We start from the raw sequence: 13,684 nt of genomic DNA, 5'->3' as shown, positions 1-13,684 counted from the left end.
CATTAACAACAGATGTTAACATGGTAACAAACATGAAGGCCACTGTAGAAGACCCGGTGACTGGGAATTGAACCCAAATCTCCAAAGCTATATGGCAGCTGTGCTAACCATTGCATCCTGTACTTGAATTAATGAGACTTCAGCAAACCTTTATAATACAGAGAAGGTGGGCAGTGTGGTCTCTTTCATACCTGAGATTGCTAGTTAGTATTTTAGGAAAATGACAACCAGATGTCCAAGAAACATCAAACCAAAGGACTGCAAAGTGGTGCAGTATTCTATAAAATGTGGCTGTCAGTATAAACCCAAATCTCTATAAGCTGATATGTGAAGAAGCATAAGAAATGGCTAAAACCAAAATCACAGTAATTTACTAATTAAGGCTGTGGTCCAGAAGAAGAATGAAAAATAGGTAAGCAGGTGGCCGAACACAAACAGGACATACAGGAGCAGCAAAGGTATCCAAAAAAGTACAAGCCAAAAATAAAAATCACAAAAGACATAAAGGCTTTTATAGAGGCTGGATGCACAATGCTACAAGAACGAGCCTCTCCCAAATGCCCTCTTCCCACTTCTGGCACCTCCTACCATGTGACCAGCGCCTGACTAATGCTGCATGGCAAAAGACACTGATAGGAGGAGCCAATATGCAGAGAGGAGACACATATACAGATAAAGCAAATGTCTGGGGGCAGAGCCCCAACTACGCCCTGACATGGATGAGGGCAGTGGATTCTGTGAATGACAAAGAGAACTCCTAGTCAGTATATGATGTCAAATTTAGTGAAACATTTTATTTTAACCACAAGCTGGGTGGCACACTTCCCCAGGATCATGGATTTAATTCTCAGCCTTTGTCACTAACAGGCTTTTACATCCTTCTGTGTGGTTTTCCACCAGGTATTTAGGCTTCCTCTGACATCCCAGTGACATGTAGATACAGATGCTAAGTGAAGCGCAGATCTATGTGAACAAGAATTTAGGATGATGCCTGCCTTTAAAAGGAGACTGCATTTTAATAGCAAACAGTCCCACATGCACTGCATTTGTGAACTAAATAGAACTGTGTAGATAGATAGTAGATAGATAGATAGATAGATAGATAGATAGATAGATAGATAGATAGATAGATAGATAGATAGATAGATAGATAGATAGATAGATAGATAGATAGATACTTTATTAATCCCAAGGAAAATTCAGGCATTAATGTAGCGCATAAACTGAGAAAAACTCTGTAGGCAGCTCTTTTAATTACCAAAAGCAAGAAATCTGCCGCAGTGACACAAAATGCAGTGTACAGTATACCATGTGGCGCATGCCCAGCTGTATACATGGGACAAACATCTAAAACACTTGCAACACATAGATAGATAGATAGATAGATGTGAAGGGCACTATATAATAGATAGATAGATAGATAGATAGATAGATAGATAGATAGATAGATAGATAGATAGATAGATAGATAGATAGATAGATAGATAGATAGATAGATAGATAGATAGATAGATAGATAGATAGATAGTCCGTATCTTCACCTCGGAAGCACGTCATTTCTTCCTGTCACGGGATTATGACGCACTTCCAGGTTATAGGGCTTATATGAGTCCACGAGCCCCAAGGTATCCAGCAGGGCTGTGTATAAAAACTACAAAGTCCATGAGGCCCTGCTGGAACTCGGGGCATGTCCATGCTGTCGGGAGAGCTCCTGCTGGTGGCCTGGGTGTGAGGGCCAGAAACTCTTGCCGGACATCCATCACAATAGATAGATAGATACTTTATTAATCCCAAGGGAAATTCACATACTCCAGCAGCAGCATACTGATAAAAAACAATATTAATTAAAGAGTGATAAAATGCAGTGCAAGTTAATTCAAGGTGGAGAGTGCGAGGCAGGTATAACACTCTATAATCTTATGTTTTATTAATGTTTACCCCCTGGGTGGAATTGAAGAGTCGCATAGTGTGGTGGAGGAACGATCTCCTCAGTCTGTCAGTGGAGCAGGACGGTGACAGCAGTCTGCCGCTGAAGCTGCTCCTCTGTCTGGAGATGATCCTGTTTAGTGGATGCAGTTGATTCTCCATGATTGACAGGAGCCTGCTCAGCGCCTGTTGCTCTGCCATGGATGTCAAACTGTCCAGCTCCATGTCTACAATAGAGCCTGCCTTCCTCACCAGTTTGTCCAGGTGTGAGATGTCCCTCTTCTTTATGCTGCCTCCCCAGCACACCACCGCATAGAAGAGGACGCTCACCACAACCGTCTGATAGAACATCTGCAGCAGCTTATTACAGATGTTGAAGGATGCCAGTCTTCTAAGGAAGTATAGTTGGCTCTGTCCTCTCTTGCACAGAGCATTAGTATATCCAGCATATCCATGTCCTGAAAGTCATTTCTTGTATGATATTTGCAAATCAAAACACTTGAATAAGTGAAATGGAGATTTTCCTTTTAAATTACTGCTCCGGTAAGGTCTAGCGAATGCCCTGTTCTGTAGCAGTCCTTGTTTTAGCATGTCACTTGCATCATGCTGAACTAGGAATTTAACTACATTTGTGCTTGAAATGATTCAGAGACAGAGGTAGTTGACTCTGTACGCCTGGGAATCAGTTCAGAGACTAAAGGGCATTATGCTGCCAGCAATTAAAATCAAGCACAAGTGTCTTTTTTGCTCCTGGGTTGAAGTCACAGCAGCAATCTGCATTATGTGCTTCACACCCCACTTTTAACCTCTGCTCATTTTGACAGCTTTAAAAGGTGGTTGCCCCTTGGTGGCAGACGCTACACAGCAATGCTGGTCCATCCTAGGCAGCCCCTGCTGTTCCCTTTGATTGTGGAAAGCTGGTATAATAGCATAAGAGAGGACGTAAGGGTGTTGCAGCCTCCTTCAGAGTTCTCATCTATGAAAGGGCAGCATATTGTTTGTGGCAGAGCAGTCACACTGAGGTGCCAATGTCTTGAACGGCAAACATGCTGACTTACACTTCTCTGCTCATGGTTAAGGACAGATTATTTTATGGTTACTTGTAGGTTTCTGGACATTCCTTTGGTTTGTAGGATTCTGCTTTTTGGCCAACCAGTGGCAGCGCACATCTTCAGAAGGACTTGTTCTGAATCAGGGGGCAGATGCTGCCCGAGCTGCCATTGCCTTCTCCTTCTTCTCCATTCTGTCTTGGGTGAGTATTCTCTTTCCTGCATTTTTTTTCCTTACTATTGTCATTCTTTTTAGTTTTATAAATGAATGATTCCCAGAATGTGTCATGGATGAAATAAACTATTGCCTTTTGGGAACTGGCCAATAAAAACAGAAAAAGAAAATGTCAGTCCATCAAGTTTGTTTAGTTAGCAATTATTGAGGCACTAAAGCACCAGTTATAATCCAGTATAATATTTTTATGTCCATGGTAATAGGAGTACTCCAATAACAATACCAAGGAAACCAAGACTTTCTGAAATTATCCATCAATCAATCTATTTTTAATCAAACTAATCCAGCTCAGTTACTGGGGACCAAACTCATCAGGCAGCACCAGGCACAAGCCAGGAACCGTCCCTCTGTCAGAATAGTTAAAAAATATATTTTTAAACCAAAACACACACAAGGCATAATAATAAATAAACAAAAAATGGTTATATACAATAAAAAAAGAAATGCAGGTGTACAACAGAGCCTTCCTTTCCAGGTCTTTTCTCTAAAGAACAATACAACCTCTAATTTCTTTCTTTTTACATCATTTTGCCTTTCCAAACCTAGCCATCTTTGGTACAGAGTGGCCTTTAAACCCATCAGGGGGATCATTTTGGACCAAGATTTGAAATTGATTTTAAGATCATGAGATCAGTATTGACCCTTTGTGCTTGAAGACTAGCTGGTTAGTGCTCCCTCTAGTGATCGATGGTGTCCCTGTACACCATTGCTGAGAGTGGCTCTTGAAAAGCCGTATCTTTAAAACAGCACTCAGGCACCCTGCTGCCTTAAATGGCCAGATAAAATCATCATGATGCCCTTTTTTTGCATAAAACACGTGTTTACTGTCTAAACTTTTGCACTGAGTTGCAGTCATCTAGTAACAACAACAGCATTTATTTATAGAGTACATTTACATACACATGATGTTGCTTGAAGTGCTTTACAAGATGTCAAAGAAATAGTTACAAGAAAACATATTCAAATTAGATAAGAATAATAATGAATAGACAATATAAAAACAAATCAATATACACTTAAATAAAATAGTTCTATCATTAATAGAGAAGTCCTTATATATAAAATCGTTTTTTAAGTCTCTAAAGACGAGTCCAATGGCAGAGGAGAAAAAAAACGCAGAATCTACAGGGGTTCTAAAGCCAAAAGACTGTTCAGCCCCTATTGGGCATCCTACCTAACATAAATGTTCTTAAGTAGTTGGTTATTATTTTTATGCTTCATTCTAGAGCAGGCGGAGTGGTGGCTCTGAGGCTAGGGATCTGCTCTGGTTTGAATCCTGTAAAATGCCAAAAGGGTCTCTGCTCTGTTGGGCCCTTGAACAAGGCCCTTAACCTGCAATTGAGCAAGGCCCTTAACCTGCAATTGCTCCGTCTTGGGTATGACGTTAATCTGCATCCGTCCCTGCATGAAGGACCTCCAACCTGCAGGGTTGGTGGCAGAATTGGCACTCCAGCCACCATAAAAAAAAAACAAACCTCACACTGTTCCACTCCATCTGAGCGAGTGTGGTGCTGAGGTATCACCTATTGCATGGCTGCACTCGGGTCCTAATCTGGGATCCTGAGTTGGTTTGTCGTGTGGTGGCTGCGGCAATGCACTATATCAGTGCGTGCTCTGAGACACGCATATCTTAGAGGGTTTGACAGAGTGGGTCTCATGGAAAGTTAGGGTTTCTGGTTTCACTCGAACATGAAATGCAGCTGCACAGTGTTTTGATCAAATTAGATAGATAGATAGATAGATAGATAGATAGATAGATAGATAGATAGATAGATACTTTATTAATCCCAAGGGGAAATTCACATAATCCAGCAGCAGTATACTGATACAAAGAAACAATATTAAATTAAATAGTAATAAAAGTGAAAAAAATAAAATAAAATTAATGTTAGCATTTACTCCCCCGGGTGGAATTGAAGAGTCGCATAGTGTGGGGGAGGAACGATCTCTTTAGTCTGTCAGTGGAGCAGGACAGTGACAAAAGTCTGTCACTGAAGCTACTCCTCTGCCTGGAGATGACACTGTTAAGTGGATGCAGTGGATTCTCCATGATTGACAGGAGTTTGCTTAGTGCCCGTTGCTCTGCCACAGATGTTAAACTGTCCAACTTTAATCCTACAATGGAGCCTGCCTTCTTAACAAGTTTGTCCAGGCGTGAGGCGTCTTTCATCTTTATGCTGCCACCCCAGCACACCACCGCGTAGAAGAGGGCACTCGTCACAACCGTCTGGTAGAACATCTGCAGCATCTTATTTCAGATGTTGAAGGATGCCAACCTTCTCAGAAAGTATAGTCTGCTCTGAGCTTTCTTACATAGAGCATCAGTATTGGCAGTCCAGTCCAATTTGTCATGCAGCTGCACTCCCAGATATTTAAAGGTCTGCACCCTCTGCACACAGTCACCTCTGATGATCACAGGGTCCATTGTCTAATTGTTGTAGTATATACAACAGAACTGTTGTTCTGTTTAGGAGGCCCGCTATATATATGGGAATGGTGTATTATACAGTATACTATAGAGACAGAGCAGCTGAGGTTAAGGGGTACTACCAGCACCTGCCCATGATCAAACGCAAGCCTTTGTGATCATAGTCTCTTAGACTAATCAAACTGGGCGAGCTAAAGAAAATCTTCTTTGTTGACATCACTGTTATCTGTGGGGAAAGTGGCATTTTGACCGTTTAAGAGATTCACATCCATCCATTATCCAACCCGCTATATCCTAACTACAGGGTCACAGGGGTCTGCTGGAGCCAATCCCAGCCAACACAGGGTGCAAGGCAGGAAACAAACCCCAGCCCACTGTAGAGAGATTCACATGTTAAACATCATTACAAAAAATGAACCTATGTGTATTTATATAATATTATAAGGAGCATGACCAGAACAAATATGAACCAGGGCAAAATACAAAGTATTAGCTAAGCTTAAGTAAGCACTCTCTCTCTTCTTCCTGTTGCCAGTGACTTTTTGCCTTTGATATTCCCACACTCCAGTTTTCACATCTTCTGCAAGTCTATGTGAGTTTTGAGTCCAGGTACTCTGGTTTTCTCCCATATCCCACAGACATGAAGTTCAGTGTGAGTGATTAATCTATACTGGCCTAATGAGTGTGCGTTAGCGTACCCTCTTTGGGTTTTGTTCCCGTCTTGTGCTCAATTCTGCTTAATGTGCATTGGAGTAAATAGTTTTGATAATGGATAGATAGGATTGGATGGATTAAGAAAACGTACAGATGCATCAATGGTCAAAACTGCATGCAAATTCTAAGAAGAAAGAAGGGAAATTAGCAAAGTCCAATTTTTTCCAGATATTTTACTTTTTGTATGTTGTTTGCTACTTGTCATGACCTATCATCTGCTCAATATACAAGAGAGCTGGTTTGTGCCTGAGTATGCCAAGTAATGGACTGGCACCGCATCACGAATGGACTGCTTCCTTGAACCCAGTACTGATTCCTGGGAGGACATTTTTTGAAAAAACAAAACAATTTCTTTTGAAAATTTGCACTACCTGAATTTACATTTTACAATATTTCACACTGAGATTTGCTTTCTGGGAAAAGGGTCTGCATTTTTTTAATAATGAAAAAGTGTAACATTTGAAAAACTGATTAATGCCTTTTATTATTTCAAAAACTTGTAATAACGGGGCTAATGATTTATCCCATCACTGGCATCTTTCTGGTTATGAAGGTAAATATTTATACATTTGCAATGATGTTTTAGCCAAATAGGTTTGTTATTTTCTGAATTTCTAGCAAAGAAAGTCTATATGTCTTTGTTGTTAATGATGGATATTGTTTTCTGTTCCAGGGGTATCTAAGTCTCTTTAACTTGGACAGATTTAAACATTTAGCCTTTGTGGAAGACAGTCAGCGCCTGTTCCCTCCTCCTGTCACTGCTACCCAAGTATAGCCTGTCAGCTGAAACTAACTCCGAAAAATTCTGTAGATTTAGAGAATTTAACATGACACAATTAGAGACTAACCAGTTTGAACCAAGATCCAAAATGTTTAATATCCAAATCAGATAAAGCATATTTGCAAAGGATCAGCAGTGAAACATTAAAAAATGAATGTTTCTCTGCAAGTGGCATACCTGCTTAATTTAACAGAATACGGCCCTACTGGGACATGCCTGATTTCTGATACGTTTATTGTAAATATGACCAGTACACAGATGTCATTCTTACTTACACAAAAATTTGAAATCTATCACTCACCACGTGGAAACATTCATAAATATGCACTATGTTTTAAATAGCCCCCATAATAATGTTCTATTTTCCAACTATATTTAAATCCATATATTTTATTTTGTTTTTGTCCAAAATGGTAACTTTCCACAACTTTCATCTGTAGAAAGTAAAATATTTGGTATTAATACATTTCAATAATTAGCTGTCCAGGGCTGTTTCCTGTCTTATGCCCCCAGTGTTGTTGGGATAGAATTCTTCCCCATGCGACCCTGAATTTAATTAAGAGGATGTTCTGTTATGTTTCTATAATCCACAATATTTCACAGCCTTGTTTTTATTGATAATTATTTGCTTACAGAGCAGAAGTAATAGTATATGTACCATCTGGAGTAACTAGAATTTTCTGATAGCTGTTATATTTTTTCTTTTCCTGTTCAAGGGAAGTTGCACATTATAGGTCATCACTGCTAACTTGTAACAAACTCAGGAATGTCCTTATAGTGACAGAATCCTGGGTTTGAATCCCAGGCCTAGATGATGTCAGCATGGGTTTTCTCTCACATCCAAGAAACATATTGCTACATTTATTTGTGACATTAAACTGGCCCAGTATGTGAGGCTGAGTGAGCCTCGTGTTAGGTTGGCGTCCCATCTGGCCTTGATTCCTATATTAGGCCTAGTGCTAGCAGGATAGTTCACAAACCTCTCAAATGCATTACTGAAATGAGCACATTTGAGGATGGGTACATTTTGGTTCATTGTTATGGGTTGGGGACATTTCGGCAGTACTAAGTATAAAGCATGAACCGATCCTGGACTACATATGAAATAAACAATGACTGATGGGTTGATGTCTGCTTGCTGCTCTAACTTGTGTGTATAACCAACATCTAGAAGACCAAAAGCATGTAACCCTGACGTTTTAACATTCATTTCTTATTTTCGTCTCTTTTCTTGTCTGGATTATTATTTTTTTTAATATATAACACCATTGTAATATTGTTTAGGGTTATTAAGACACTTAAACTGTTTTTTATTGTCTGACTGCATGTAATAATCTTTACAACTCCTAAGATGACACATCGCTGATTTATGTTTATACAGATTATTTGTGAATTTTTGAATCTTATATGAATTCATTTTTCAATGCACCTTATTGCTCTTAAATGGATAAACTACAGTGACTCAGTTTTAGTAAGTAAAATTCTATCTATGCATGGGGCCTCATGCAAGATCATCCTAATTTCAGAGAAATTTAGTTACTTCTTGAAAAACTAATTTCTACAAACAATAAAAAAGAACAAAATTAGTAAAAGTAGTACAAGCAGTAGTCTTCATATATAGTAAGTGAGCTATGTGTCTCACCTGTTGTCATTTTTCAAAGTGTGCTTTACTAATTATGTTTACCCTTCTGAAGGCTGGCATGACCCTAAAGGCACTGCAGAGATACCGGCTGGGCACTGACATGTCCCTATTTGCCACGGATCAACTCAATGGCAATCCCAATATTGAGCCCTACCCTGGCTATCCAACAGGAAGCGGCATTGAGACCAGGGACACCTACCAGAGTCCTCCGTTTACCGAGAATCTAGGCACCAACCCCAAGGGATACCAACTGCCAACCTACTAAAAGGCCAAAGGTCAAGCAAGATCACAGAATCCTTCATTTGACCTGTCTGTAGCACAGTAAATATGTCTTTGGCGGATAACTGCAAGTTTCACGTGAAGTTAACTTCTTAATGTGGCCAGTCGCTGATGGTTTACCATGTTTCTAGGCTGTTGTGCAATGACTTCTGTACAAGTGCATTATGTTGGTTGTAAATCCATCTTTGTCCAGGTATTTATGCACTAGGTAGGCTAGGTGGTGCCCATAACCCTGTTCTGTCTGCTGATTATGTTATAAATCCAGGAATGGAGAGAGTGAGGCGAAAAGCTCCTCTGCTTGTGTGTAGAGATGGTTGTTTTGTTTCATGTCTTAGTTCTATCTACCTATCTAGCTCCTAGCTAGCACAGAAAATTGATTTTGTATTTACCTGAAAGGTCTACAGATTTTATACTGAACACGTACCTGACCCTGGCAGTATAGAAAATTATACTTTGAATTGGAATGTGTCCACCTCATGGGCTCTGTCTTTCTGTGTCATGTCCATCCAGGAGCTGCAGGTCATTCTAATTTGCACATAGAGAGCCAACTATGTGTAACCAAAGTGTGACCTCATGTTCAAGGAGACCACAGTAGCACCCTTCAAATTATGTTCATCAGATTGAACTCTTTTGATTTGTACAATTTGGGTATAAACAGACCTGGTGACATTTTGAACCTTGCATATATTGTGTTGTATTGAAAGACTTTACTTTACCATATCTGTTGTATATTAAGGAGGAAGTCAATATCAGGAGGCCTTCATTTGTACCACCATTTCATGCCTTGGTTACCTGTAAATAATCAAAATGAGGGTGCTCTTAATAAAAGAAGGAAATCTTATGTATAGCAATGTTGGCAGTCTGTTACCAGCAAATATTGATGGGTAATAAGAGTACTGATTTAAATATGTATGCCTGTATGCACACAAAGAGATTTGTTACAACATATATATATATATATATATATATATACAAAATCTGCAAAATACAAATAACAAATTTACAGTTGAGAAGATGAATATATATATAGATATATATATGCTGTTTGCATTTTGCAGCTGTTGCACACAGAAAGATAAGTATGATGTTTTGCAGACCTCTCAGTTATCGTGGCTTGGTGTAATGTTTCATATAGCAGCACCCAACCTGCATTTTTGCATTATACCTTGAATACCCTACTAAAGACATACCATTTATTGTTAAAGTTGTGCCCAAAGTGACTCCTATTAAAGAACAATATTTTTTGTGTGAACATCTGTAACTTAACATAACAATATCAAATATGGCTAATCCAATTTATGGTTTGTGTATGTATATACTGTATACAGTATACCTATACATCAAATCAGCCTGACTGTCACCATGACCAGTGTCCAGTTCAAAAAAGAAGCAGAGGTTAACAGCACATATATTATTATTGATAAGAAGTATATAAAAAAAATAAGGGCAGTCTCTACATTCAGCTGGGTCTAAATCAAAATGGAAAGTGAAACAACTCTCTGTTCATGACCTTTAACCCCTATGTCACCTCATGTGTGAATGTGCCCTCCTTGGACAAACATGCCCCTGTTTGTGACCATCAATGAGTGATCTTCAAATAAATAAGAGGTATACATGACAGCTGCATTTATAGTGAATGCGCTTCCATTATCCTGTCAGACACCCCAGTTCTTCTGGGATTTTGCCTGTTAACTCTCATTTTCTTGATTTATAAAAGTGTATTTGCACCTTTACTTAATTGACCTTTCGGGGTTTGAATTTATGTTTTATGAGTCATTTTTTTAATGCTTACAAATGTTGTGCCAAGCTAAAGAGCTACAAAAGAAACACTTTGTGGTTGTGAATAGCATCCATAATCAATGATGTTCATTGCCTGACAGTGCATGACTTTCGTTGGTGGCTGCTTTTGTTTCTGTACCCTCCTGATGATGATAATGGTTTTCACTTTGGGGGATTCTTAGCTACCTACCTCTGATCTTAATTAATGAAAACAGATCTTAACCCAGCTTTTAATATGCGTATAAAAATACTACTTATATCTGTGTGCCCATTCATAAACATTTACTATTGAGAGATTATTTCATGTGCACAGGCCAGGCTCACACTCAACCTGGGAAGGAAGATGACTAATTGGATAACTCAGCTCTCTGACAGTGTGAATAGAAGACTTTTAATTTAATGTGTAGCAAGAAAAAACTGCATTCACTTTTTTAACGTACTAACTTTAAAAAATATATAGTCAAGTTATTATTTGGAGGCTGTATTGTTGTTAGGTTAGGCTGCAGTTGTCATAGAATTCTGTCATTCCCATGTTGCAACACTGAAATCTTCTTAGGTTGGCAATTTGCATTTTGCACACTGGCTGAGTTTTTGCAGATTGCTTAATCAGATTTTATAGTTTAGCTTCAGCATTTGAATGTCTTCTGAAACTGTAGTATACTATTTTTCTTTAACAATCATTCAGCGCCAGGTGTTCCAGCTGTGAGGTTATGCAAAGCACATACCACACAACTGGTAGTTTTTGTACAACACATAAATAACAGATCTACTTCTATACATGTAAGATCTTCTATACAGTAAAGAATTTTGTCTTTGTGGGTTTCTTCTGGGTGCTCAGGTTTTTTTTTCCCCCCACAGTCCAAAGACATGCAGGTTAGGTGGACTGGCGATTCTAAATTGGACCCTGATGTGTGTGTGTGTGCGTCTGTGTGTATTCACCCTGCAGTGGGCTGGTGCCCTGTCTGAAGACTGCTCCTGCTTTGTGCCAGATGCCCTCTGGGACAGGCTCCAGCTTCCCTGCCACTCTACTCTGGATAAGTGGGTTTAGAAAATAGATGGAAGGATGGATATTTCTGTTTGAAGCATTTTGATTCTTTAAATGAGTCTGTTTTGTAAAACATAGAATTGGTATGTCATTCACCGAAGCAGCTTTCAAAAAGTAACGAGGCTTCATCTTGGTAAAACAAGATTTATTCATTTATTTATTTTTTAAGATTTTCTGCCAACTTGGAGTCTGGGGCCATATTTGGTACTCTTCTGTCTGTCATAATACAGAAAGTTCACTTTTTTGCAACTCAGATATTTGAAAGGGTTTAGGGAAATTGTCTTTAGAGTCATCATTTAAGCTAGATCAGTCTCTTTCATCTGGCGATGGGGAAGGGTGTTGACTGGATCATTCCTCTTTAAATGAATGCTTTTATAGTGGGGAACAATAAATATGGAACTCGGTGGATGTTTAATAATAAATAATAATAAGTTGTATTTATGTAGCGCCTTCCATACACTCAAGGACACTTTACAATTCAATAGAAGACAGTAGAAATGACATACATAAAGAAGAATAATTCTTATTGAAGAGATGTGTTTTTAACAGATGTTTGAAATTAATAATAGGCTGTTCCATACGAAGGCTGAGAGGGAGAGAATTACAGGTTTTAGGGGCTATCACTCCGAAAGCTCTGCCACCCAGAGTTATTAACCTGTATTTAGGTACAGTGAGTAAGTTAGCGTCCGATGATCTTAATGCACGGGCAGGAGTGTAAGGAAGCAGCAGCTCTGACAGATAATGAGGGGCTAACCCATGAAGGGCCTTAAAAGTGAGAAGGATAATTTTATATTTGATTCTTGAAGAAACCAATGTAACTCACAAAGGGATAGGAGTGATGTGAGCAGATTTTTTTAGTGTGTGTAAGTAAACGCGCAGCAGAATTTTGAACATATTGTATTCTGTTGCTATATTTAGTCAGGAGGCCATAAAACTTAACTTCTGTTACGTAAAAAGAAATGCCTTGATAACCTTACATATGGTGAATATTAATACGTACTTTATCAGCTGAATTGTAATACTCCCTCTTCGCTGTTGAATCTTAATGTTACATTTTATTCCTTCAATGATTATAGTAGGCAGAGTGGTGGCTCTTAGGCTAGGGGTCTGCACTGGCAATCGGAAGGTTGCCGCTACGAATCCCGTAAAATGCTCTGTTGGGCCCTTAACCTGCAATTGCTGAGCTCTCGGAGTAGTGAGAAAAGCGCTATATAAATGCAAAGAATTATTATTATTATTATTATTAAACCCTCTCATTTTTTAAACAAATGTACATTCTGTTTCATTAAGATAATGCTCCTCTTTATTGCGGACTCCTTGTTCATTCACTTGTAATAGCCCCCTTTCTTTAGTGAATATTGGGGCATCATGTTAATCAATGAAAAGTAATATGTCCTATATAATGTTAGTTGGCTCAAATGGCTTCAATCCATGCTATCCACTGTTTGAAATCTCAGTGTGATTAAGTCAGTGCTTTTTAAGAGGCCAGGATACCAGAGGCAACTAAACGTTTACCCAAGCATAGTTTGCATACACAAATGGTTGACAATTTACATGGCTTAATACTGCACATACAGCTAGTCTGTTCTGCACGATACAAACTCCAAACTAACACATGTAAGACATTTCTATTAGAACCACCACTAAAGGATTCACACTGACAAGAAAGATGTTCTTGCCAGCTGTGAGAATGAGAGTACTCGCACCCAAACCACATATTATTTATTTAGTTATTTGTCTAAGTGCAGAAAGGAGAGTCTGATTGCACTGCACATCATTTTTGCACAAGAAAGTATTTTTGGAATA

The 13,684-nt window shown here is 38.9% G+C and overlaps 1 protein-coding gene across 1 annotated transcript in view; it reads left to right on the top strand.

Annotated features, from left to right (window-relative positions):
* The window catches only part of syngr3a (synaptogyrin 3a), a 34,708-nt gene extending 23,876 nt beyond the window's left edge, over positions 1–10,832 (top strand). Inside the window, exons 3-4 of the mRNA XM_039775277.1 lie at positions 3,033–3,178; positions 8,828–10,832. Of these exons, the coding sequence (XP_039631211.1) occupies positions 3,033–3,178; positions 8,828–9,040 (359 nt within the window). The 3' untranslated portion in view covers positions 9,041–10,832. The remainder of the gene's footprint in view (positions 1–3,032; positions 3,179–8,827) is intronic.
* Positions 10,833–13,684: the final 2,852 nt, after the last annotated feature.

The sequence above is a fragment of the Polypterus senegalus genome, chromosome 13, assembly GCF_016835505.1.
Source record: "Polypterus senegalus isolate Bchr_013 chromosome 13, ASM1683550v1, whole genome shotgun sequence".
NCBI lineage: Eukaryota > Metazoa > Chordata > Cladistia > Polypteriformes > Polypteridae > Polypterus > Polypterus senegalus.
This window is presented reverse-complemented; position numbering and strand designations above follow the sequence as displayed.